This window comes from Saccopteryx leptura, chromosome 5 (genome assembly GCF_036850995.1).
Source record: "Saccopteryx leptura isolate mSacLep1 chromosome 5, mSacLep1_pri_phased_curated, whole genome shotgun sequence".
Taxonomy (NCBI): domain Eukaryota; kingdom Metazoa; phylum Chordata; class Mammalia; order Chiroptera; family Emballonuridae; genus Saccopteryx; species Saccopteryx leptura.
Window position 1 is genome coordinate 57,285,974 of NC_089507.1, and position 27,161 is coordinate 57,313,134.

The window sequence follows — 27,161 nt, forward strand, 5'->3', positions numbered from 1 at the left end:
GAGCGTTTTCCAAAATTGAATCAAAGCAATAAATTTGAACTTGAGAGAGCACGACAAATCCTAAGCAGACTAAAATACCAGCAATCTATGTCTAGGCACATCACAGTGAAACCATGTGGCAAAGGACAAAGATCTTAGAAGCAACGGAGATTTAGATTCTTCAGTGACTGTCCTACCTCAGAGCTCTCAAGGGCTTCATTTCACATGGTTAAACTTAGGGTCTTCCCCAAATTTCCATCTAAAAGTCACAGTATATTTTGAAGAAAACAAGAATGAAATGTGACTGATGAGTAAAATTTCTGGTCTCAATTGCAGTGTGATGTGTCTGGCAAGAGGAAACTACTCTTGATATTTGATTTTTAAAAGGGCACTGGATGACAGAAATTTAACAGTGTTGATGTAACAATGTCCATTGGCAAGAATATTCTGGGTGTGGTAGGACGGGGCAGGGATGATCTGTCCTGGCTAACATTTCCCTTCCTTTCGCTGGTCCACGAAACAAGAATAGCCAATCAACTCCGCTGCTCAGACTTTTAGCCTTTTCTGACTTTGTCCCAAGGAAGTTTCTTTCATATACATGTGAAAAAAAAATCAAATTCTACAAAGTGACTGTATACTCCTCTGAATCCTGATACAACACCTACAAGAGCTGCTTCCTGAAGATAGCTATTCAGAATTTAGGCAGAATACGGCCCTAAATACCTTGGAAATTTTTATTTTTCTTGCCCACATCTTTTTCAGCATTTTATTAACTAAAGATAAGTGACCATCAGAAATGATTTGGTTGCATATTACTTTCAAAAACAGTAAGAAAATAGCTATTTAGAAAAACGAGGTACATCAGGTTATAAACCTTATAAAAAATAAGAATCCCACATCATAGAAATATATGATCAAAGGTTAGACTAACAAACATTCAAACAGGCTCTATTCAAATGAGAGCTCTACATTTTTTTTAAGATAATTTTTTTATCAGACTCTTCCAGAACACTTCATAATGAACAAAGAGCTCGCTTCTTTCAAAGCTGGGGTAGGCAACATAGCTATGTCACAGTACGAGGCTGAGAGACGGTCTGACCTCCGGGACCAGTTAGCTCGGAGTCAGTTGCTCAGGCCAGACAGACGAGGCTTGGGCAGGGAAGCGAACGCCAGGCGCCTGTTACCCGCCTTATCAAAACGAGCTCCAAAGGGATCCTCCTGCCCCACCGGCCACTTCATGAGGTTGAAAAGTGTAATGAGGAAAGAGCCTGCGTTGTTCATAAAATAATACGATCCTTCCGCTTTGTTTTATTTTTAAGGCGCAACTCTTCAAGAATTTCATTTTTTTATATAAAACAAAAAATCACCTGTAAAGGAAAGAAAAAAAAATGCACTCAATTCAAACACTAATTTTTAACATTCCTATGACAAGTGAATGACCAAAACATCAGGCCAGGTGTACAAACACCAGCAGATCCCGGCAGCAGGGAAAGGTGTCCTCGCAGTAGGTCCTGCCCAGAAGGTTTCCATAACAGCTAAAGGACTTCTGCTTTCTCCCTAGGTCCTTCCTCTCATCCACGAGCTCCCTGAAGCCTACAGTAAATTCTGGAAGTGTCCTTTACCCTCTGTACCTGTCTTATGCTGCAGAGGGGATGGGGCCACCTCACTATTATTCTGGGGACACGTAGGTCTTGCCAGATAGTTTCCTCTCTGTATCAGTGGAGAGCTAGCACCTTGCCCTGAGAGTAGGTTTTCATAAGGGAGCAACCAGCACTGGGCACCAGATTAGCTCTCATACAAATAATTCAAAATAAATACTTAACAGTGACATTCGTCTGATGCAAATGACAATCATATGTCAGATGCCTGTCCAAAAATATCAACTATGTATAAATGTTATGTTGCCATCTTCTGTGAGAAATACCAGCACACACCCACCCTTTGCTCCCATTCCCCCTCCCCCAAACAAACTTTATCAACCTTTTGTAGCTGGTGAATTCATTCTGCTTACTTCCTTTTAACCCAGGTTCCTGATCCTCGTCATGTACTTGTCTGGGTTGGCAGCACTCATTACTGTAGTATAAACTGTGTAGCTGAAAATAATGAGAAATTTTTACATACGCATCATTTTCTCTAATATCGCGAAGAAAAAAAAAATACCATTCCCTTCCTTAACACTTGAGACCTAGGACAATAATACAAATAGAGGCCACAGGTGTCAGAATATTTAACATTTATAGTTCAAGCGACCACACACTCGAGTGCTTTTTTTCTTATTTTGACGACACGGTGAAAGGCGCTGTGAGCACATGCAGAGCTTATCCAAGCATACTGGCTGTTCCCTGAATAAGCACCTTGGCTGCTTATTTACCTTGTCATAATTCTATTCATCATGGTTTGAAAATGTCTCTGCTTTTAGCCACAGCAGAGGATGGAGTTCTGTTGCAGGTGATTGTAATTTTGTAGCACAGCACGAGGGGGCAGCATAGAGGCAAATTCTGTTCAGACATGTCTATTAACCTCATACATGTTACAGGCCTCAGAGTCAGGGATCTATCTGCGTTAATTCTGGTTCAGTGGTGATTATCCTGTAAATGCAATTCCTCTTGAGCTTTCAATTATACAACAGAGAAAAATGCTACTCTAAACTGTTTATAATTTCTAACAATTCTATTTCAACTAAACATTTCAGATGCCATTTAAACCTTAATAGCCTTTGACTCATAACCCCACGTCTGGGAATTCAGGCAAAAGAAATATTCAGTAGCAGGGTTGGGGGTGGGGGGGTGGGGAAGAATGAACAAACATGTTCACTTCATAGCTTTCATAGAGAAAAACTAACAACTGGAGAATGCTTTACTGAGCTATACTACATTCAAGTGGCTATGCAGCTATTTAAAATTATAAGGCTTATCCACAGCATGGAAATGCTTTATCAAAATAAATGTAAGTATTTGGGGGAGGAGGGAGTTAGGGGGAAGGGGGGCAACGGGGGAGTAATGGGGAACAAGGGGGTGGGGTTGAGGGAGTTATATTGAGTGGGACACTTGAATCCATGTTAACACAATAAATTAAAATTAATAAAAATTTTTAAAAAAAGAGAAAGCTTCCTCTAACTTTTGTAATAATTACTTCCCTCTGGTTTCTATAAAATAATGACAGAATCCAGAATCTTCCTTTCAAGAACATCTGTGTGTGCTTATTAGAAGAAAAAATAAATTTAAAATGTATTCATAAAATTTCAAATGCAAGCTATATATTTCTAAATAGAGCCACAGGTATATTAAAAATACCAAAAAATTAAATAAATAAATAAAGTATTTTATTATAACACTAATTTGAAAATATATATTCACAATTTATATAATTGTTTTCAAAACTATGGGAACACAGAAACAAGCTTTTATCCTTTATTTTCATATAAATATTAAAAGGGCGAAATCTTGTCCAACCAGAAGGGGTCCCATCAGTGTTGCATTTGGAGCTGGCTCCACGGGCTAGTGAGAGCCAGTTGTTAAATATGTGGGACGTCTGTGAGCCAACTGTAAGCTTGAACTAGGCCAGGTAAGTGTGTACACCATGGAAGCTAAAAATACTGCAGATCAAGGGGGTCTTTTGTTTACTGCTCCCGCAAACAGCCAGTTTACTAGCCTCACACCTGTCCCCCAAGTGGCTCATTTAGTAGAGTGGTATAACACTAGGTTATTTGGTTTTTCTGTATTTGGCTATTAGAATATTGTTTATGGAATAAACTTTTTAGCATTTAAAAGAAAAAAACTTTCAAAGGGGTATTTTGAAGATATATTCCTATTACTATGAAAAGTAAAAAAAAAAAAGTAACATCAGTTTTGAGCATGTCATTGTACATAGCAAATCTTAAAGCACCCAAATATACCATCAGAAAAACTCCTATTTTGTGTTTCTGTAAAAGGATTTTTTCAAAGAAAAAGATCAACTGGTTATTTGAAACTAAAAACCACGGCCCTGGCCGGTTGGCTCAGAGGTAGAGCGTCGGCCTGGTGTGCGGGGGACCCGAGTTCGATTCCCGGCCAGGGCACATAGGAGAAGCGCCCATTTGCTTCTCCACCCCCACCCCCTCCTTCCTCTCTGTCTCTCTCTTCCCCTCCTGCAGCCGAGGTTCCATTGGAGCAAAGATGGCCCGGGCGCTGGGGATGACTCCTTGGCCTCTGCCCCAGGCGCTAGAGTGGCTCTGGTCGAGGCAGAGCTACGCCCCGGAGGGGCAGAGCATCGCCCCCTGGTGGGCAGAGCATCACCCCTGGTGGGCGTGCCGGGTGGATCCCTGTCGGGCGCATGCGGGAGTCTGTCTGACTGTCTCTCCCCGTTTCCAGCTTCGGAAAAATACAAAAAAACCAAAACACTGATTTTATCTGCATTCGCCTATTTCTTGAAGAATATTATTATTTTTAAAAATATATTTATTTTTAATTTTTTCCTTGATTTGAGGGAGAAAGAGAGAAGCATCAACTGGTAGCTTCACCCAGTCACTCTATCTAGCTGTGTTCTCATTGGCTGTTCCTCATACGTACCCCGATGAGGGCGTGCACGTGTGTGTGTGTGTGTGTGTGTGTGTGTGTGTGTGTGTGTAACCCGCAACCTCTGGAGTGCTGGATCAATGCTTTAACCCACTGAGCCACCCGGTCGATGCTTGAAGAACACATTTTTATATTCCTGTCTTGCGGAACACAGAAGTGAGGATGATGAATAAGCAGGAAATGCTGGGTTTTGGAACTTATTGAAAAGAGGGAGCTAAGACTCTGTATTGACTTGCACAGTCTTCCTCTTTCATTTCAGTAAGCTAAGTCCTACCACTTCAGGAAAAGGTGTCAGCACCCCTAATGAGCTGGCCTTCGGTGCGGGGAAGGCAATCAGGCAAGCCCCACAATGACGAGCAGTGACCTTCAGCGTTTTCTGTACACGTTTGGTGGGGGCTGCCTCTGAAATGTTAGAGCTCCCTGTGGCCGTGATAGCGCTGCCCAGTGGTTCACTTCAGAAGAGTAGGTGGGTAAAACCCCAGGCTGTAGACCACCAGCAAGGGCACAGGAACTGAGATGCGGAATTCTCTGCGGAAGGAGCGTGGGGCAGCAGGGCCACCGCAGGGAGACGAAGGAAAGCCAAGCTGTCCACAGTTTGGTTCTAACAGTGAATTAAGGAGCTTCCCACCAATGAAGGCAGCCCCCAGCTACCAGGCTGACTTAGGATCAAAACATCTTTTCGTTTTTTTTACCTTTGTTTTTCTTCCTGGACTTCTCACCTGACTTAGAATATATAAATATTTGTCTATCTGCCCTTGTGGACCAGTGGAATGCTAGTCCCCTGAGAGCAAAGATTTTATTTTGTTCACTGCTGTTGCCACAGCATCTAGAAACCTGCTAATGGGAGCCCTCAGATCCCTGCCGACCCAAAGCTGTGAGTCCCCTTCTGGACTGACAGATGAACACGAGAGATGTGAATGGGCGGCACTTACTTGTTATAAACTGGAAACACTGACAAAACCTGCAGAGAAAAAAAACCATATTATAAAAACCATTAAATCAGAGAAGAAATATATGCAGAATAACTATGGGAATAATAAATGAACACTTTAATGTATCTCAGGGTGACAGAGTTACAGACTTCTGAATCCTCTCTCCTTTGAACAATGCACATATGGGGCCCCGACCAGTGGCTCAGTAGAACTAATGAACATATATTACATCTGTACCTTTTCCTAGCATGCAGAAAATCTTAGGTGAAGACAGATACTTTAAGCTATCCAGAAACAAGTCCAGAAAACATCATCTGACTTTTTTTTAATGTTTTCAACCAGGTAAAGCTTTTAGTCTAGCCTTCACTTCTATCACATTCGCTTGATTTCAGAGGAGAACATTTTCTTAAATCACTATCAACAATGACCCCACACATCCTAAGCAAAAACTGTACATCTCAATACAAGTTACCTGGAAGAGGGTTTGCAGGCTGAGGTTTGCCTGGCCTGTGGCATTAAGGGCTTTGATGGCAGGTGTTCTGTAAGGAAAATGGTGAAAAGTCACTTGGTGTTTCAGGAAGCACTGAACCCCACAGTTCTCATTTTGGGAGATTCAGTGTGAGGCTTAGCCTCATTATCTCTCTTTCCTCAAAACAGAGTCTGGGCCCTGGCCAGTTGGCTCAGCGGTAGAGCATCGGCCTGGCATGCGGGGGACCCGGGTTCGATTCCCGGCCAGGGCACATAGGAGAAGCGCCCATTTGCTTCTCCACCCCTCCTTCCTTCCTCTCTGTCTCTCTCTTCCCCTCCCGCAGCTGAGGCTCCATTGGAGCAAAGATGGCCAGGGCGCTGGGGATGGCTCCTTGGCCTCTGCCCCCAGGCGCTAGAGAGGCTCTGGTCATGGCAGAGCGACGCCCCGGAGGGGCAGAGCATCACCCCCTGGTGGGCAGAGCGTCACCCCTGGTGGGCGTGCCGGGTGGATCCCGGTCGGGCGCATACGGGAGTCTGTCTGACTGTCTCTCCCCGTTTCCAGCTTCAGAAAAAAAAAAAAAAAAGAGTCTGACCCCCAAGCATGTCTCCTCCCTAGAACTAGACCCCATGGTGAAAGTTGTTCAGCGGTGGGGCCCACTGGCCCCATCTGCTCCAGGAAGCTGGGCTGGCGAAGATGTATCACTGCAGAATTGAACAGTTGCCACCAACCCCAGGGCAGTAAAGCCAAGAGGAAATATTCGCTCTTTGGGGACACAATGACTTATAATTATAGAAGTTTCAAAATTAGAAGGGACAATGAGAGCTCCTAACTGGTTTATTGATTTATTTATGAAAAATATTTTCCATCCAAAATAAAAAGTCTCACATGGAAAACACTGAGTCTTGCTCTGTCTTTTCCTTTTACAGACGGGTGACCAGAGGCCCAAAGAGGCCACTCAGTGAGATATTAACAGCTGGTGGTGGAATCCAGGGCTTCTGACCCTGAGGCCAGGGCCAACCTTACCCTCCCAACACCCAACCGACCGCCCAGAGGCTGTCCCTCTGTTCCCCAGCACACGTCACACTGCCCAGCCCAGCCTCGCACTGGCAAGGGGCCCGGGCACATCTTCTGGGAGGGGATCGCCTCTGTAGTCCTCCTCAGTCCCTGTAGGAGGACGGGCACACTCTCCTGGCCACAGGAAAACACTGCAGACCAGGCAGAGCCCTACCTTCGGTCATCCTTCTCGGGTGCTGGCTTCCAGTGGTCGTAATTTGTCTCAACTCGGAACCACCTACAACAAAGCACATCATTTTATCTTAAGGAGCGGACACATAACTAAGGAAAAAAGATTAATATGTAAAAATTGAAAATACCTCCAGTTTCACCAATTTAAAAGAAGACCAGAGCTTTTAATTCTACTTACGCTCCATTTAAAGGATCTAGAGGCCAAATGTCCACCGGGCCACTCCTGCTCCTCGTGATGACCACTCCTTCCCGGGAGGACATGCCACCAACAATATAATACACATCAGCAATAAGGGGCGTCTTGGCCAATTTGTTAACAGCTGCTTCAAAGTTTTCTGATTCGCTCAGGGTCTGAACAGGAAGACAAACCTGCATCAGCATCATCATATTGGTGGCTACTCACAGCAACTGATGGACAAGTGGTCCAGAGCACGCTCTCCTGACACAGGAACCCACGATGACAATCTTGCACTACTCGGATTTCATCCTCTTGTCATCAGGGCTCCTGAAATAGGAGAAAACTCAGTGGGGAGCCAACAGCAGCAGCACTGTTCTCTCAAAAGGAAAGAGCTGCTGACAAGTTCTAGGCTCAGCTCAGAAAACACGGGCTGTGCGCTTTCTAGGCAGGTCGCCTCACAGACGGCTCCCTATGTTCCTTCATTCATTTGTTCTTTCAACAGTTGTTTCTGGAGCACCTACTGTATGCTCGACACTGTGCCGGTGTCGGGACAGAGCAGTGAATGCGACTGAGCCAGCCTTGTTCTCCTCAAACTTCTAAGGGTGACAGGAAAGTCAACAGAAAATGGTGGCGCAGTATAATGAGTGTCAACAAGGAAAAACGATGCTATGTAAGTCAGAGCAAGGGGCCCATCCTCACCCAGGGCGTTGAGCAGACATCGCGAGAGCTGAAGCCAGAGAGAGAAGCAGAAGTTAGACTGGGGGAAAGGTGGCTGCGGGGCTGGGAGTGGGGACAGGGAGAGAGGTCTAGCTTGACGGAACAGTTGGGCTAATGCTCAGAGCTGGACGAGCACGCTTTACCAGAGCAGTGAGCTTAGCTGGAGTTCCGTCACCCCTGGGGGTTCACGAAGACTTCCAAAGGTCTGTGGCGTGGTGAGCTAGGGGATCGTTTTCTAAAGCTGCAGCTCCCAAATGAGATCCCTCCTCAAGCTGGTCAGCACAAGAATGCCCTGCAGTGGAGGGCCTGCCCTTCCCCCCTGCACCCCCACAGCCACCCCTCTACCCATTTTGGGGAAGAAGTGTATTTTCTGCTCACCCATCCTGAATACTACCGCGGCACAGCATCAAGAGTAGGGTGAGGATATGGTCCAAACAAAGAACAATTCAAAATATTAGTGTCTGCAAAGGCACCACATTCAGCACCTTATACCCATCAACCCTCGGCGGGGCCATGCGGACGTCCCCCTGCCCCATACATACTGCTGTGAGGGGTGAGGTATTTAGACTTGAGTAAACTTGTTTGGAATTCAGCAAAATTATAAAGTGAGGCAATAGGAGTGATGAAATATTTTCATTTTTCTATTCGTTGCCTATATCATCCCCATCTACTACCACAGAATTCATTGCCTCTGGTGAAGTATAGGAGAAAAAAAGGAAAAGTACATCAGTGAGAAATACTGAGGGCAGTGCTGACTTGCCACCCCCAGAGGCAGAGCCAGGGCGAGACAGGTGCCTTCTCTGGGTATCTCAGGAAACGCAGGAATGGACAGTGATCGCTGATGAGTTCAGAGTTTCTTTTAATGGGAATTTTAAAAGTTCTAAAATTGATTGTAGTGATGGTTGTACAACTCCAGTGAGTTGTATACTTTAAATACTTATATACCTCAATCAACTATACATCCACCTTATGGGCCATCAATTCCATTCTTAAGTACTGACTTAACTGAAATCAATATGTATGTTTACAAAGAGACTTGTACAAGAATTCTAGAGCAGGTTATTCACAATAGCCCCAAACTGGAAACAACCTAATGTCTATCAACAAGAAAATGAATAAATTGTGGCATATTAATAGAATTCAATGTTTTTTAATAATAAAAGTGTGGTAGGCAATTAGATGTAGTGGAGCAAGGACAATGAACCAGATACAGAAGACCACCAGGGTGGAAAGCCCCAGGTGCCCAGCAATGGCCAAAACTGGGAAAAGAAGGATCTCACCTCCAGGTGACCTTTCCTCCCTGGTCATAAGGTTTTAGACGTCCCTAGAGGAACAAGGGGCAGAAAAACAGCCTCCTATGACCCCCATACAAGCTCTTGCAAGACCACTCCCTTAAGCATTAAGCCCTAGAGATAATATCTAGGCCTTAGTTGTGTTTCACCTCCGAGCTCAGAAAAACAGCAAAACTAGACAAGCCAGGTCACGGCCGACCTCAGGACCAACTGCATTGACTAATAACGCCCTGCCCCAGTGCTGACCAGTCAGTGGAGATCATGATCCTAAGAGGACACACTGAGAAAGCTGATGAATATTCTATTGAGATGGTCCCCTGGGACCTCCCCTAAAACCTAAAGGTTAAAAGCCCTTACGGTGGAGGACCCCAGTGCCTTTCCCTTCCTGCCCCTCCTGCTCTTCCTTCCTCACACCCAGGTGTGTTTTCTTTCCCTCTCTGTACAAGGGACCCCATGAAACTTGCAATCAGGGAGCAGTGCGCAGCAGCAACTCATCCTGGGCTAACCCCCCGAAGCTGTCTCCAAGGCCCGCTTTTTCTTACTTTCTTCCTGCATGGCCAATAAATAAAGTCTTCCTTTTCTTGCTGTACTGTGTCTCTTGATTGAATTCTTTCTCTGAATAAGACAAGAACTGAGGTCTTATCATTTTGCCAGTAACAAAAGGAATGAGCTAGCAACACTAATAACATGGATGAATCTGGAAAACCTTACACTGAGTAAAAAGAAATAAAGTCCATATACTATGATTTCATTTATATGAATTCTAGGACAGGCAACACTTCTCTGTAGTGATAGAAGTCAGAATGGGGGTCAGGTATCAGGGGAGGCTGGAATTTGATGAGAAAGGATACTAGGGAAATTTCCAGGGCTTAGAGATGTAGTGTATCTTGTTTTGTTGGTGGTTACAAGGATGGCTATATGAGTGTGTACAACTGGCAAAACATGTTGAACTCTTAGTATCTGTGCATTTCATCTTGGATAACTTCTATCTCAAATTTTAAAAAATCATTTTGGTATTTAGATTCCACTGGATAGATTTAAATTATAGTTTTATTTTTAAATATACAGTTCACTGGATTTTTCGCAGCTTTTTATTTTTTATTTATTTATTTTTTTTCTGTATTTTTCTGAAGCTGGAAACGGGGAGAGACAGTCAGACAGCCTCCCGCATTCGCCCGACCGGGATCCACCCTGCACGCCCACCAGGGGGCGATGCTCTGCCCCTCCGGGGGTCGCTCTGCAGCAACCAGAGCCACTCTAGCGCCTGGGGCAGAGGCTGAGGAGCCATCCCCAGCGCCCGGGGCCATCTTTGCTCCAATGGAGCCTCGGCTGCAGGAGGGGAAGAGAGAGACAGAGAGGAAGGAGAGGGGGAGGGGTGGAGAAGCAGATGGGCGTTTCTCCTGTGTGCCCTGGCGGGGAATCAAGCCCAGGACTTCTGCACGCCAGGCCAACGCTCTACCACTGAGCCAACCGGCCAGGGCTTTTCGCAGCTTTTTAAATTCTGATGAAAACCTTTGGAGGTCATTTTAAGAATGTAAAGGGGTGCAGAGTTTGTCAACATCTTTAGGTGGTGTCCAAGTAAAAAAACTTAGGGAAAAGCAAGTCTGGAGCTGCTAGGTCATTTAAAGCAACACAAAGAAGGACCGACAGGCTAAGCCAGCAAGGCCAGATCCTTGCACCACAGATGTGCTCTTGAAGAGAAGCTTTTGTGGTCAGATTTATATGTGGCCTCGAACTCTGCTGTCTAATAGGTCCTGCAAAGCAGATGTTCCTTTGGTTTTGTGTAGAGCTACCTTCTAATGTATTTGTTAATTCAAATATTTGCCAATGGGAGATTCTAAAGGGGGAGGGGGACATCTATATCTGCAGGAAAGCATAATGTTATTGCTTATCTCAATCAGTGATTGTGGTCAAGTCTAGCCTGTGACAAAGATTCTCTCCTTGACCAAATTCTAGCCAGCCACCTCTGAGCCTTCCTCTAGGCCTTAACCTGGGCCTATAACGACCGGAACGAACACGAACGGTTTCTAGCAGCTCAAGGCCTCATCCCTGTGCTGACCTTAGCCCCCCTTATTGTGACTGCCTGAGAAAATTCAAGGCTGCTATAGGGGAGCAGGATTTGTTACCCTAAAATATGTCTCTTTGGCATAGGATTATTTTAGACAGGTTATTTAAAACAAAACAAAACAGCAGACATGTAAGAAGCTCTGAAAACCAGGTAGAAGGTACCCTTTGTAAGAGATATTTCCAGTTGTAAGGGAGAAATCTCCATTTGGGAGGGCATCACCCTAACTCTATCAGGATGAGGATATCGAAATCTCTAAACACTGTTAGCAATGGGGAAGGCTTGAACTTAAATCTGCATAAAAGTCTTATTTTTTAAAAAAACTTAAAAAATATTTTTCAATTAAAGTTTATATTCAATATTATTTTAGATTTGTTTCAGGTGTACAGCATAATATACTGCTCACAAAAATTAGGGGATATTTATCACTTCATATTCATTTTGAAATATCCCTTAATTTTTGTAAGCAGTATAAACAATCACATACTTTACAAAGTATTCCCCCTGAAATTTCCACTACCAAACCAGCACCATACAGTTACCACAATATTACTGACTATATTTCCTGTGTGGTAGTTTACATCCCCATGACTATTTTGTAACTACTAGTTTGTTAAAAATCTTACTCTTGTTTGCTGTGCTTTTTCCTGATTACCTCCCATAACTGACTCTCCACACCCAGCATCTACTTTTGTCTTTAGTTGAATGTGGTATTTAAGATAATGGCTTTCATCATTTTGGTGAGAGTTACTCAGCTTTCCTGGGTGTCTTTCATGTATATAGGAGGTATAGAAGTTAATAAACTACTTTTTTTTCTCCTGCTAATCTGTCTCATATCAGTTTGATGATTGGACCAGCCAGGAGAACCTAGAAAGGTAGAAGAAATTTCTCCAGGGCATACAGAAGTGCCCATCTGCTTCTCCACCCCTCCGCTCTCTCTCTCTTTTTCTCTCTCTTCCCCTTCTGCAGTCATGGCTCAATTGGAGCAAGTTCGCCCTGGGTGCTAAGAATGGCTCCATGGCCTCTGCCTTAGGCACTAAGAAGAGCTCAGTTGCTGAGCAATGGAGCAACAACCCAGATGAGCAGAGCATTGCCCCCTAGTGGGCTTTCCTGGTGAATCCCGATCAGCGTGCATGTGGGAGTCTGTCTCTCTGCCTCTCTACCTCTCACCGAATTAAAAAAAATTTTTTTCTTAATTTTAAAAACATTAAATTCTGTCCTTACCACTTTAGTGTCTAACTTTTTTATCTTTGATATTTATTATCAAAAACGTTGACATGCACTTTGTAAATCTTTAAATGCTTATCTTTTTCAGGAGCTTCTTACATTAAGAACATTTTTTTTATTATTATTATTTTTACAGAGACAGAGAGAGAGTCAGAGAGAGGGATAGATAGGGACAGACAGACAGGAAGGGAGAGAGACGAGAAGCATCAATCATTAGTTTTTCATTGCAACACCTTAGTTGTTCATTGATTACTTTCTCATATGTGCCTTGACCACGGGCCTTCAGCAGCTGGAGTAACCCCTTGCTCTAGCCAGCAACCTTGGGTACAAGCTGGTGAGCTTTTGCTGAAACCAGATGAGCCCGCGCTCAAGCTGGCGACCTCAGGGTCTCAAACCTGGGTCCTCCGTATCCCAGTCTGACGCTCTATCCACTGCACCACTGCCTGGTCAGGCAAGAATGTTATTAAATGGTACAGAGCATCACAGCAGGAACACAGTTTAGAATATGAAGTTAGTTAGGCTCAGGAGGGCCCAGCCATCGATATACTCACAGTGCGGATAAGCCAGCTGATTGGAGAGTGTTTCTGCAAAAAGGCAGCGATCACATTCTCCCACCACCAGCCTCTATCTGTCAAATGGAAGGAACAATAAATATATACACAAATTGCTGCCACTTTAAAAAATTTCTTAAGTCTTGTTTCTTTCCCATAGCACAAGCTGATTGGGGAGCAAGCTTGGTGGATGAAGAGTGATCTTACTACTTCCTCCAGAGAGGAAGCTAAAAGCATTGTTTCCAGACACCAAAGATTCTGTGTTCAGTGTATATGTGTGCATGTGTGTGCATGCATGTGCATGTGTGTGTGTGTGTATCATGTCTATACAAAGAATTTCTGGTGCCTGGAAACAGTGATAATTGTGTCAAAGGAGATCACTCTATTAATTACCTCAGGCAAAATAAAGTTATGGAGCTATCAGGAGAAGTGGCTCAGTAAGTATTAAGAAGATTGCAGAGAATATATATCTTTAAGAAATTTAAGTTTGATTTGAGGTCACATTTTTTTAAAAATACAAATTTAAGATCATTTGCCAAAATTACTTTTTTTTAAACACCTCGAAAAATCTCTGTAGAGAATTTATTTTCAAAGAACAATTTTCATTCAATAAATAAGCACTGACTCTCTTCTACATAACTGTTCAGATAGAGCTGACTCTTTGAAAAGCTGACTCCATTTAAACTCTTGACCCCTCCCCCTTTCCCGGGGTGGACTGTGTAACGTGTACAGAGGCTCCAGGTTAATCACGAACTGCCACTCACCTTCCCCCACCATTTAGCCCTTCCTCTGGGGAAGACATCTTCAATGCAATCTATCTTTTTTTTAAATTTTTTTTTATATTTCATTTATTGATTTTCAGAGAGAGAGGAGTGACAGAGAGAGAGAGAGAGAAGGGGGAGGAGCAGGAAGCATCAACTCCCATATGTGCCTTGACCAGGCAAGCCCAGGGTTTTGAACCAGCAGCCTCAGTGTTCCAGGTCGATGCTTTATCCCGCTGCGCCACCACAGGTCAGGCCCAATCTATCTTTTAACTCACCCTGGTTCCAGAACCCCTGGTGTCTGGCCCCTTTGTTCCTCACAATTACCCTCACATTCCTTTTGGAGTACGTGCATTTCTTAGAGGTTATAACACAGGTGGTTCAGGAGATGATCCATTTATTCCTGCTGCCGCCCAGGACTGTGTTTCTGTAAGTTTCTTATTAAAACTCTTTACACCCACAAGCTGACCTTGTCTGCTTCTTCCTCTGGCCTTGCAACTCCTTTGGCATTTGGGGCCGCTTTGCTTATACAGCCTTTTCACGAAATAGTGCCATAGCCTGACTTGGTCCAGACCCTTGGAATTTAACAGAAGTTAAATTCGGCGAAGAGAAAAAACTAGTATACTGAGGAAAGAGTAAAGAAATAAAATGGAATCACTATAGTCAAGATGCTAAATTACTAAAACCAAGTAGGCCAAAGCATGAGTTTCCCTGCTTTAACTAGCCAGGGAAACTTGAACTTTTAGTAGTGTATTAATGCCTGGTTAGGTAGGTATGTAGGTAGGTAGTTGATAGGTAGGTAGATAGACAGGCAGATAAATAGATATAGATATATCCTATAGATTACCCACGAAGAACTTAGGAAAGAATGTTGACCTGTCTAGGCAGCCTGACATCTCTTCTCCATTGCCGACCAATCCAGAAGCTAAGAACACAGACTCACTCTTCTCAAGAATGTACTTTTTTTTTTTTTTTTTTTTTGTATTTTTCTGAAGTTGGAAACGGGGAGGCAGTCAGACAGACTCCTGCATGTGCCCGACCAGGATCCACCCAGCACGTCCACCATGGGTGACGCTCTGCCCATCTTGGGGCGACGCTCTGTTGCAACCAGAGCCATTCCAGTGCCTGAGGCAGAGGCCACAGAGCCATCCTCAGCGCCCGGGCCAACTTTGCTCCAGGGGAACCTTGGCTGTGGGAGGGGAAGAGAGAGACAGAGAGGAAGGAGAGGGGGAGGGGTGGAGAAGCAGATGGGCGCTTCTGTGTGCCCTGGCTGGGAGTCGAACCCAGGACTCCTGCACTCAAGACCGACGCTCCACCACTGAGCCAACCGGCCAGGGCCAAGAATGTACTTTTTATTATAAAAACTTTTAGCTTTTCTTTCTTCTTCAGAACACTCTGGGCATTGCCTACTTGTTTATCTGGTTTACAAATCCTAATACCCTTGAATAGATTTTTGCCATTTATTTCTAGCAAAACCTCCTGACACTTTGTATTTAGTGGACCACACCATTTAATAAACTATAAGAAAGACAATAAGATAGGATTAGGTAATCAGGAGTGACAAGGGAAGAAGATGGTAAAGACAGCCTCAACTGTGGACATTTGAGCTAAGATAGGTTGAGTATTCCCGGCAGAAGGCCTGGGTGCCAGGGACCTGGGCAGGAACGAGCTTGCCAGTTGTCAGGAATAGAAAGAATGTGGGTGAGGTGCTGATGGAGTGAGGGAGAAGGAGACAGACATACAATGAGATATAGAAGGAGGTGATTGTGTTTTTTTTGTTTGTTTGGTTTTTTTGGTGATTGTGTTTTGAGGTCAGTCAGGACTTTGGATTTGTTATCAGTGAAATGGAAAGTCATTGCAGGTTTTAAACAGATGAGCAACCTGCTAGGACTAGGTAAAGAATTATAGAAGTTTGAGAAGCAGGGAGGCCAGATGAACAGGGACAGCTGCAGTATAGGTGTGACAGCGGCCAGCCTAGCAGCGAAAGTAGACAGATGGACAGGAACAGTCTTGTTTGGTGGTAGAGTTGACAGTCAGACTTGGGGAATGAGGTGTCAAAGAATTCCAGTACAATCAGTTCATTAGAAGTACCATTTTCTAACACATGAAAAGCCAAGAAAGGAACAAATTTGGGTGGAGGAAAAATGAGGGCAAGAAAAGAAGGAAAAAGGCCCTGTCTGGTTTGCTCAGTTGACAGAGTGTCAGACCGGCCTATGGACATCTTGGGTTTGATTCCCAGTGAGGGCACACAAAATGAGCGACCATCTCCTTCTCATTCCCACCCTCTTCCCCTTCTCTCCCTCTTCTCCTCCCGCAGCCAGTGGCTCAACTGGTTCGAGTATTGGCCCCAGATGGTGGTTGGGGCACAGGAGGAAATCTATCTCCCCTCCTCTCACTTAAAAAAAAGAGAGAAAACAAGGAAAGAAAAAGGCGCCTGACCTGTGGTGGCACAGTGGATAAAGCATCAACCTGGAACACTGAGGTTGCCGGTTTGAAACCCTGGGCTTGCCTGGTCAAGGCACATATGGGAGTTGATGCTTCCTGCTCCTTCCCTCTCTCTCTCTAAAAAAATGGATAAATAAAATCCTTGAAAAAAAAGGGCTAGAGATGTGACAGTAACAACAAATGCTTCAATGGCCCGAGCTCTGGGCCAGGCACTGCTCTGAGTATTTCACATACAGAAATTCACTTCATCTTCACAACAGTGAGCATCATCCCTGCCTTCCAGATAAGGAAACACAGGTTAAGCAAGTGACAGCAGCTGTCAAGTGAGAGCACCAAGATACAAACCACGGCAGGCTGGCTCTGGGCCCTGAACCTTAACTGCCAGGGGTCAGCGGAGGCTCCTCACCTCCTCATCCTCTACCAGGTGGTCCGAGGCACTTAACTGAGTATCTTATCTTCATTAATCAAGAGATGTTACATTATTGTTCAGGCATTTCAATTTAATCTTAGCAGATTAAAATATAGTTTTCATTCAAATAAGGTTTTTAAAGCCTTTAAAAAGCAGTTTGACAGTATTTAATTAAATGTGTGCACTATGAATAACTGTTATTTCTAAACTGCTCATACCTTAGGTTCTAATAAATCTGTTAACAACTTTGAGTTGGAAAATGATGGAAACAATGCCCATCTCTTCAATAAATATACATGTGTTTAAAACAGTCTGAGTAAAATCTTAATAACTGTCATGCTGTGGTTGGAGTACCATTTGAGAACCAGTTTCATTCATAGCTGACATTTGAGAAAATGTTGAAGAAATACAATGCATTATCCAGATGATGTATTGTAGAAGTGTGCACCTGAAACCTGTATAACTTTATTAACCAATGTCACCCAATAAATTCAATAGGAAAAAGAAATACATTAGGATGAAATACTGACTGCTATAGACATTGAGATATACTCAACCAGTTTCTTCTTTTTTTTTTTTGGATTTTTCCGAAGTTAGAAGGGAAGCAGTCAGACAGACTCCTGCATGTGCCCGACTGGGATCCACCCAGCATGCCCACCAGGGGGCGATGCTCTGCCCATCTGGGGCATTGCTCCATTGCAGTGGGAGCCATTTAAGCTCCTGAGGTGGAGGTCATGGAGCCATCCTCAGCGCCTGGGCCAACTTTGCTCCAATGGAGCCTTGGCTGTGGGAGGGGAAGAGAGAAACAGAGAGAAAGGAGAGTGGGGGGGGGGGAGAAGCAGATAGGCACTTCTCCTGTGTGCCCTGACAGGGAATCAAACCCAGGACTTCCACACCCTGGGCCAATGCTCTACCACTGAGCCAACTAGGCCGGTAAAGTTTTATTTATGTAAAAATGTAAGTGTAAACCTAACCATAGGAAACAACTGGAAGTCAACTGGGTTCATCAATGACCAACACTAAACTTTCAAAGACTTCTTGTGTTACCCTCTTTCACTCAGCTGTAAGTTTTGGGGGACAGAGCCAAGAATTCATTTATCTCTGGGTTCTCCACACATTGTGAAATCGAATGATGCCCCTGAGATTTGGGGAATGACAGTGGGGCTGTGTAACAAACAGACCTTTGGGCCAGGACCCGTGAGACCGATTTGAGAACTACCACCCCCACCCACTGTCACTTCTTCTCATAGCCTGTGTCCTCCTCTGTATAACGAATGGGGTTAATAACACCAGCCATGCCAATGTACAAGACTCTTGTGAGGCTCTAATCAGAAAACGTGTGAAAACGTGCACAGTAAACTGTAAAGTGCTTTACAAATTGCCTCTGGAAAGCCACCAAATAACCTATAGAATACCACAATAGCTTCTTAACAGTCTTCTGCTTATTTATAAAAATATATATAAATAGTTTAGATATATATATATATCAGATCTATTTACTCTCTAGCCTAAAATTCTTCTTTTTTTATCTTATTTTTCAAGACTTTAGTTATTCATTTTAGAAAGAGAGAGAGAGAGAGAAGGGGAGAGGAGCAGGAAGCATCAGCTCCCATATGTGCCTTGACCAGGCAAGCCCAGGGTTTCAAGCTGGCGACCTCAGCATTCTAGGTTGATGCTTTATCCACTGCGCCACCACAGGCCAGGCTAAAATTCTTCTATTATTAATAGAATATATTGGGGTACAGGTTTCAGGTGTGTAACTCAATAAAATATCTGCACACTGCATCGTGTGCCCATCACCCCACGCAGACTCTTCCGTCCCCATTTGCCCCCTTTGCTCACCTCCACCTATCCTCCACCTCCTTTCTCCTTTCTCCTTTCGTGTATATATATATATATATATATGCGCTTTTTGGCTGAATTCCTTCACTTTTTGCCATCTGGTCCCCCAATCCCCCTCCCCTCCGACCGCAGTCTGCTCCTTGTATTCATGTCTCTGTTTCTAATTTGTTCATCAGTTTAATTTGTTCATTAGATTCCACATATAAGTGAGCTCCTATGGTATCTGTCATTCTCCGACTGGCTTATTTCACTCAGCATAATGATCTCCAGGTACATCCACCTTGTTTCAAAAGGCAAGATTTCCTTCTTTTTTTACTGGCCTACAATTCTTAAGGGCTTCCATTCCACTTAAAATCCAAACTCCTCCTCACGACCCTCACCAAGGCCTCAGCGTTCCTCTCCACCTCCCAGGTCCCTCCCTCCTCACTCCATGCTCTAACCACACCACTGGAATCCGTCAGGGTGGTCTTCCCGCCGCTTCTACAGACCTGACTCCTGATCACGGGAGGCAGGCCTTCCCGGACCCTCTAGCTGGAGCGACCACCACGCCCCCATTCACTCTCGCATTGCCCGTTTTTGCTTCTTTGACAGCACTCAGACCTCCCTGCAGTCGTCCTCCTTGCTGACACGCACACGGCCTGTCTAGCCCCGTGAGCAGGCAAGTCCCTGCCACGCAGTGTAGGGTGTTCTATGTGTTCTGTTGGGTGCGTGAATGGAGTACTTGGATAAAACTGAACAAGGATATGGCTAAAAATGCTTGGGAGTTCGATTTGATTACCTCGTTCGTCACCAGAAACTGTAAACTTGTGTGGCCTCTGACCAGTCCATAATCCTACATAGCCAACGAAAGTGGTTCCTGTGAATGCAATCTGAAATCAAGAGATAAGGTATCATTTTACCATTCCAACCAAAACTTCTTTTAAATCACCATATTTTGCCCCACAATTCATGGATTTTTTTTCTCTTCTGAGGTTCCAACATAGTAGAATAAAAACTCTGAAATGGCCTTCTAAAAGGTATAACCTTGAATAGAATTCAGTGAACGTGTGACTTTGGATAGGAAAAAAATGTACATCTTTATTTTCACTAAACCTCTTGTTGTTTTTTTTTGTATTTTTCTGAAGCTGGAAAAGGGGAGAGACAGTCAGACAGACTCCCGCATGCGCCCGACCGGGGACCCACCCGGCACGCCCACCAGGGGCGAAGCTCTGCCCACCAGGGGGCGATGCTCTGCCCCTCCGGGGGGGGGGGGGGGTCATCACTCTGCCGCAACCAGAGCCACTGTAGCGCCTGGGGCAGAGGCCAAGGAGCCATCCCCAGCGCCCGGGCCATCTTTGCTCCAATGGAGCCTTGGCTGCGGGAGGGGAAGAGAGAGACAGAGAGGAAGGGGGGGTGGAGAAGCAAATGGGCGCTTCTCCTATGTGCCCTGGCCGGGAATCGAACCCAGGTCCCCCGCACGCCAGGCCAAAGCTCTACCACTGAGCCAACCGGCCAGGGCCTTCACTAAACCTCTTACTGAAATTTTACTTCTTCTGTAATGAATACATGCAACAAGCCATGTCACCCTAGTGGTTCCTGAGATGCTGTTACCGGCAGAATCGGCCAGTATTTTCATGTACATGGTGAAATCATACCTATATTGCCACGCTATTCATACATATTTTGAAATACCATTAATACTTATAACTATTCTGAAATTATGGTAGTTATTAGAGCCACTGCTAAATTTTACTATTTAATGTGTTAAGAAAAAACTATAATATTAAAATGGCTGTATTTCAACAAAATGGGATTTCTGTGTAATCCTATGCATTTTATTTCATGTATTATAAAACGTACTTCTAAGAAGGAATCAACAGGTCGCACAAAGGGGTTCCCACACAAAGAAGGTTAAGAAACTCCATCTTAGAAGTAGCAATATGTGGGAAACCCTGTGTTGCTCAAACCTTTTTTTTTTTTAGTGCATACGTGTACTAGAAAGAGAGGAGACAGGAAAGGAGATAGATAAGAAGCATCAACTCGTAATTGTGTCACTTTAGTTGTTCATTGATTGCTCTCATACGTGCCTTGACTGGGGGGCTCCAGGCAAGCCAGTGACTCCTTGCTCAAGTCAGCAACCCTGAGCTCAAGCCAGTGACCTTGGGCTTCAAGCCAGCGACCTTTGGGTTCAAACTAGCAACCATGGAATCATTCTTTTAATGTTCCCATGCTTAAGCCGGCGACCCCGTGCTCAAGCTGGTGAACCCGTGCTCAGGCCAGTGACCTTGAGGTTTCAAACTAGGGTCCTCAGCATCCCAGGTTGACACTCTATCCACTGTGCCACCACTGGTCAGGCTGTTTGAGAAAGAGTTTTTGTTTGTAAAAGCAGATGACCAAATGAGTACTTAGTAAATGAGTTTTTCATATTTGTGACTCAACCCCTAAATGCAAAGAACAAATGACATATAGTCCTTGTCCTTAAACAATGTGTCCCAAAGCCAAAATCTGCCTTTGGCACGTTCTATTCTGTTTCATAGCAATAGCATGCTATGTATGCCCAACGAACATTGGTTAATGTCGTCTCCCTAAAAGTTTACTCAGAAATGTGGTAACACTATGTAGTAGAGTATACTTTTAAATAACACAAGTTGACACAGCTCATCAGTGTTTTTTCAGTGTTACTAGACCTTACTATGATGAAAATAAAATGATCTCAGTATAATTTCTCAAAGACCATACATCAGAGAATGGTGTAGGTCAGGGGTCCCCAAACTTTTTACACAGGGGGCCAGTTCACTGTCCCTTAGACCACTGGAGGGCCGGACTATAAAAAAACTATGAACAAATCCCTATGCACAGTGCACATATTTTATTTTAAAGTAAAAAAACAAAACGGGAACAAATACAATATTTAAAATAAAGAATAAGTAAATTTAAATCAACAAACTGACCAGTATTTCAATGGGAACTATGCTCGTCTTACTGACCACGAATGAAAGAGGTGCCCCTTCCGGAAGTGCGGTGGGGACCGGATAAATGGCCTCAGGGGGCCGCATGTGGCCCGCGGGCCCATAGTTTGGGGACCCCTGGTGTAGGTCAATCATACTTGCAGAGTGAAGGGCCATTTATTATTTGGCCGCATTCATCAAACATCAACCACATGCTTTGCATAGATTTCACTTCACTTAACCTTCACAGTTATCTCCATAACATAATTATTAAACTCTCTGAGCTGCAGTCTGCAAAATGGATTTAAGTGATTTCCCAGGTTCACAAAGGAAGTAAGTGGCCGAAGCAGGATTCAAAGCCAGGACTGCCAGACCCCAAAGTTTGGTGTTCCTAGCCATTACACTACACAAGTCCTCCCTATTCCAGAAGCAGCCTGAACACAGGAAAGCAGAGGAAAGAGCTGACTTGGCATTATAAGTTGGTGACAGATCATCCTCTCATAGAGATTTCCCTAAGGAAAATGGATTGACCTCTTTAAGTATATGCTTAATAATAATAGGTGATGCTTCTTTCTATAAGCATAATTGATGGAAACCTTTCTTCTGTTTTTGTTTTTCCAGGAGTTTGATGATAGTTATACTGTATCTTAAATTCATAACACATTTAAGTAGCAGCCCATCCTAATAATTGTTAACTTGGGGTAGCAGGTGTTGGATTTCTGAATCTTATGCTGTACGAACTATACCTGCCCATTCTTTAAGAATTGCACATCCACGGTCAACTTGCGTAAGAAATTCCCAAACGGATAATCCAGATTCCGGCCATGGTAAATGTGGCCTCTAGAATCTTGTGCCACAATACTGGTACAGAATCTGAGAAAAGGGGAAAATCCAACAGGAATGAATGAGAAAAATAAAAAAACGAGCTTTGCATTTTTAAGATAAGTCCTTAAAATAAAACACAATTATTATTCCTTATAACGGACATATATGCTCTGTAATTCTTGTACAAGACTCTGACTTTGCAATTCAAGATGAAAACATAGCCCTAGCCTGTTGGCTCAGTGGATAGAGCGTCGGCCTCACTTATGGACGTCCTGGGTTAGATCTCCAGTCAGGACACGCAAGAGAAATGACCACGTGCTTCTCTTCCCCTCCCATTCCCCCTTCTCTCCCTCTTCCCCTCCTGCAGCCAGTGGCTTGATTGGTTCCAGTGTCAGCCCCAGTGCTGAGGATACCTCAGCTGGTCCCAGCACATCAACCTCAGGTGCTAAAAATAGCCTGGCTGATTGAGCATCAGGCACAAATGGGGTGGCAGGTGGACCCCAATTGGGGCACATGTGGGAATCTGTCTCACTATCTCCCCTCCTCTCCCTCAAAAAAAGAAAAAGATTAAAACGTAACTGGATATAACTCATTAGTGTTCAGTGTTACAAGACCTTTGTCCTCAGCACATATGGCATCGAAACATACTGAAGGAGAATTTCATCCTAAATCTAAATCTGAACTTGACCTATTCTGGGCTCAGCTAGAACTGAACTTTGCTTATTCCTCCACATGACAGTGTAGTCTATTTGGCACGTCATTCACAGTTTGCTCAAGATCTCCTCTCTGTTCCCTGAATTGCTCAGAGTAAACAGAATGGCACTAAACCATTCTGTTCACAACTGTTTTGTTTTGTCTCGTTGGACAAATGGTCAACTCTTCAGGGGCTTGGCACTTTTTCCGTCCCCTTTAGGTCTCCTTGCACAGAGCCAATAACAGAAAAGGATCCTTTTGAAACTGTCAACCAGAGAGAAATTGTTTGAGGAAAAGAGGAAGAGATGTGATAAGATATCTAAACATCCCTATTTTATAAGGATATGAAATGTTATGTGAAAAAATATTTATATACGTCACATCCAATGCTGGGGGAGAAAGATGTTTATCAACTCAATACTAAAGGAAACACCTTGAAGAACTGATGGTCATTTCTGAGCAATAGGATGTGGTTAACTTCTTTTCACTTACATAAATACTTTTATAATTAGGAGAAAACCAATGTTACTTAATTTTTTGTTTAAAGAAGGAAGCTTGATCAAGTTTTAATTTTTTCCAAGATTTCTGATGTTAAAACTTCAAAGAGTTCATGTCAAGGAGAGGACTGATAAAACATTGGAGTGGCTAAAGCCAAGTTTGTAGAATCTCTCTGAAAGATGAGTTCTTATTTTATTTTTTTTGACAGAGACAGAGTCAGAGAGAGGGACAGATAGGGACAGACAGACAGTAAGGGAGAGAGATGAGAAGCATCACTTTGTTGCGGCTCCTTAGTTGTTCACTGATTGCTTTCTCATATGTGCTTTGACTGGGGGGCTACAGCAGAGCAAGTGACCCCTTGCTCAAGCCAGCGACCTTGGGCTCAAGCCAGCGACTTTGGGTTTCAAGCCAGCAACCTTTGGGCTCAAGCCAGTGACCATGGGGTCACATCTACAATCCCATGCTCAAGCCAGTGGCCCCACGCTCAAGCTGGTGAGCCTGTGCTCAAGCCAGAGACCTCAGGATTTTGAACCTGGGTCCTCCACATCCCAGTCCGAAGTTCTATCCACTGCGTCACCACCTGGTCAGGCACTTTTTTTTTTTTCAATTTTAGAGTGGAGAGAAAGAGAAGGGGGGGGGCAGGAAGCATCAACTCCCACATGTGCCTTCACCAGGTTTCAAACTGGTGGCCTCAGCTTTCCAAGTCAACACTCTACCCACTGCACCACCATAGGTCAGGCCGAAAGATGAATTTTCAAAATTGGCCAGACAACAGTATTCCTGTGTCATACCCAGATGTTTTTGCTTGAGGTAGCCCACAAGCACAGGGGACAATGGGCACTGGCTCTGCTCTGAAAGAGGCTTGCAGTGCCCTGGAGACACATGCTGTTAGCAGTAGCTCTGACACTCACCATGCGCCTGACTTTCAGCAGGTTGTGCCCTGAGGGTTGGGTTCCTCATCATACCAGGGAATACCATCTCCAGTGCCTGGCACCCAGCAGGGTAGCTAGTCTTATCCTGATTCCAAAAGCTTTACATCAGGAATGAGAACAAAACATTTCCTCTGTTAATGCTAGTGGAATCTGACTGTGTTTCGTATTGTCAGGCAATTCAATATATACATTAATATTCCATCCCAAAGTTAGAATGTTCTTACTAGAACTTTTGCTTCGATCAGTGACTCCAGCAAAAGAAGGTGAAAATGAATATGAAAATTGATTTTGTTCACTGAGAAAGCCACGTGTCAGTACAGGGAAAAGATAGGGGTAGATGAAAAATGGCAAAATTAACGAATTAAGTTAATTCATTAAGTTATTTGAAAAAGCACTTTAACAAGTTTCTGTCTTATCTGTGTCTTAAAAACATTTTCCTAAAGAGAAAGGCAGTCACAGTGCCCCTTAACCTACTCTGCCTAGTTGTTCTGGGAAGATGTCAGGCGGTGGGTGGGGGAGGAAGTAAACTGTCATTATACCAAGAACTTTTTTCATCACCTTTTTGGCTGTCAGAAGCAAGATATTACTAGATGGGGCCGGTCTGGTAACAAAACAATTAAGTCCTGAAAAGTACAAACCAAGTCAGACCTCTTAATTCCAGGTCTTGCTACTGAGCCAACGGAGACTTCAGGCTCCCCCTGCAGTTTGCCTGCAATCAACTGCTTTCACGTCTGTGCAGTGCATTTGCCCACTCAGTGCAGCAAATATTGGCCGGCCTTATTAGCTAGAACAGTGTACCTTGAGACCCCAGCTCTGAAGGGAACAGATTGGGAAAGAGGAGTCAGGGTCGCCAGCCACGACAAACATGGGCGGGGGGTTATGGGGTGGGGTGGATGGAGGAAATGCAGGGAACATACCAGTGCTGGGATGACTCCCTGCATTATAAGGTTATAAGCTGGGAGGGTCACTGGGTTAACTAGAGTCCAGATGAAGGTGGGGTTAGATCCAAAACCTTCCTAGAAAGGAACCTTGAGCAGAGTTTCAGAAGTGGGATGCTACCTGAATTGGTAGAGGGAGAAAAGGGAGCTTCAGGTAGAGGGAAAGTTTAATGTTGAGGTCAGAGAAGCTGCCTTTCTTCTCGAAGTCCGTGCATGATCTGCTGCTCGGATTTACCGAGAGAAGCAAAGAGGAAGTGCCGGGGCTTCTGGGCAGCCCAGTCACCACCCCGTTTTTACCACATTGAAAACATGTCTGCTCCCACTCAGATGTGCAGGAGGCCCTGGCAAGCCCGCGTTAACCGCGCTGCGCGGAGCACTCACGCCGTGGACTCGTAGGCCAGGTTAACCAGGATGCAGTCCGCCAGGCTGAGGTTCAGGGCGTCGCACATGCCGCGAATCTCGTCCGTGAAGGGCTGGGGCAGGAAGCCTTCCAGGTCCCTGACCGCCTTACGTATCACTGCGTGGACCCACTTGGGGACATTCCTAGAAACGACAAACCACGAGGATGTTTGAGCTCAGGGACTGGAGGGGTGCGAGTGTGTGTGTCTGGAAGAGGGGGGGTACCTAAGGCTCTCATCATTAGGGGCGAGTGCTCGGTGCCTCCGTGCCCCAGATAGCTGACAGCTCTGGTCCCGCGTCACCTGATCCACAACTTCCAGGAGGGGGGGGGGGATAAACTTCCACAGAAAGAGAGAGGGTAAGGAGCGTGGTCCCCAAAGGGGTGGGCTTGGAAGGCCCGCGGGGCCAGCAAGGAGGGCGTGGGCTGCGTCCCTTACTCAGCAGCTGAGCTGCCGGGACAACATCTCACGCACCACCCTGAACTGGAATGTCTTGAAAACGGGCGTGCCACAGGTGACACAAACCTGAAAACCAAACCAGCCGGATCATCCGCAACCTAGACGCTGCCTGGAGCAGCGGCAAACGCCAGTTCTGGTCTCCTCCAACCCCTCCGGAGGCCGGGGTGAGGGGGGTGGGGTGGAGGGCAAGGCTGCCCCAGAGTAAGGGAAGGGGGTCAGAGGCTCGGCTCAAGCACACCGGGCCGTGCGCGTCTGGGCTTTCCCGCACTCGAGTCCGGCAGCCTGTCCCCGCAGATCCCGTCGCGCGCCCGCGCTCACCCGAGGATGTGCGCCATCGCAGCGCGCACGAAGTCCAGGTCGAAGTGCTGCAGCATCGGCAGCCAGCGCAGCTCGGGGGCGGCGTCCAGGCTCACGTTGAACAGCGGCGGAACAGGGGGCGCGGCGGCGGCAGACACCTCGGCCGCGGCCAAAAGCAGCAGCAGCGCCAGCGCCCGGCGCGCCCCCGGGCCCCCGATCTGCATGGCTCGGGCTGGAAGGTCACACTTAGGACCGCTGCGGCCACGGCCCGCGCCCGAGTAGCGCTGCAGGAGGAGGAGCCCAGGCGGTGCCCCGAGGTCTGGAGGCGGAGCGCGCGTGGCCTGGCCCGCGGGGTCAGCCGACACCCGGAACAGCTAGGCGGCCGCTCCGCCCCGCCTCCCAGGGGCCCCTGTCCCTCCCGCGGGAGACTTGCGGGCCGAGACTCCTCACCCCCACTCCCGCCCGTCTCACCCGGTGGGCCAGGAGAGTGTCAACTCCGGCCTCGAGAGGGTTAATAAAATGATTTTAG

General features: G+C 45.3%; 1 protein-coding gene and 1 non-coding gene across 2 annotated transcripts; both read right to left on the minus strand.

Moving 5' to 3' along the window:
- Window positions 1-731: 731 nt before the first annotated feature.
- NAAA (N-acylethanolamine acid amidase) lies at window positions 732-26,996 on the minus strand. The gene is made up of 11 exons (XM_066385135.1): window positions 26,654-26,996; window positions 25,860-26,021; window positions 22,339-22,465; window positions 19,444-19,534; window positions 13,209-13,285; window positions 7,357-7,529; window positions 7,162-7,224; window positions 5,937-6,003; window positions 5,465-5,493; window positions 1,960-2,072; window positions 732-1,346 (listed from the first exon to the last, which is right to left on the minus strand). The coding sequence occupies exons 1-10, from the start codon at window positions 26,854-26,856 to the stop codon at window positions 1,997-1,999; spliced, it is 1,068 nt and encodes a 355-aa protein (XP_066241232.1). The 5' UTR covers window positions 26,857-26,996; the 3' UTR covers window positions 732-1,346; window positions 1,960-1,996.
- TRNAS-UGA (transfer RNA serine (anticodon UGA)) lies at window positions 15,232-15,307 on the minus strand. The gene has a single exon. It is a non-coding gene; the product is annotated as a tRNA-Ser (tRNA).
- Window positions 26,997-27,161: the final 165 nt, after the last annotated feature.

Excerpts from the sequence above, each read along its gene's own strand:
- NAAA (XM_066385135.1), bottom strand. The coding sequence starts at position 26,856 with ATGCAGATCGGGGGCCCGGGGGCGCGCCGGGCGCTGGCGCTGCTGCTG. Across the intron at positions 5,494-5,936 it reads GCCTGCAAACCCTCTTCCAG|GTTTTGTCAGTGTTTCCAGT; the intron begins GTAACTTGTATT and ends TTTTCTCTGCAG. Across the intron at positions 2,073-5,464 it reads GTGTTTCCAGTTTATAACAA|CTACACAGTTTATACTACAG; the intron begins GTAAGTGCCGCC and ends CATTATTTTCAG.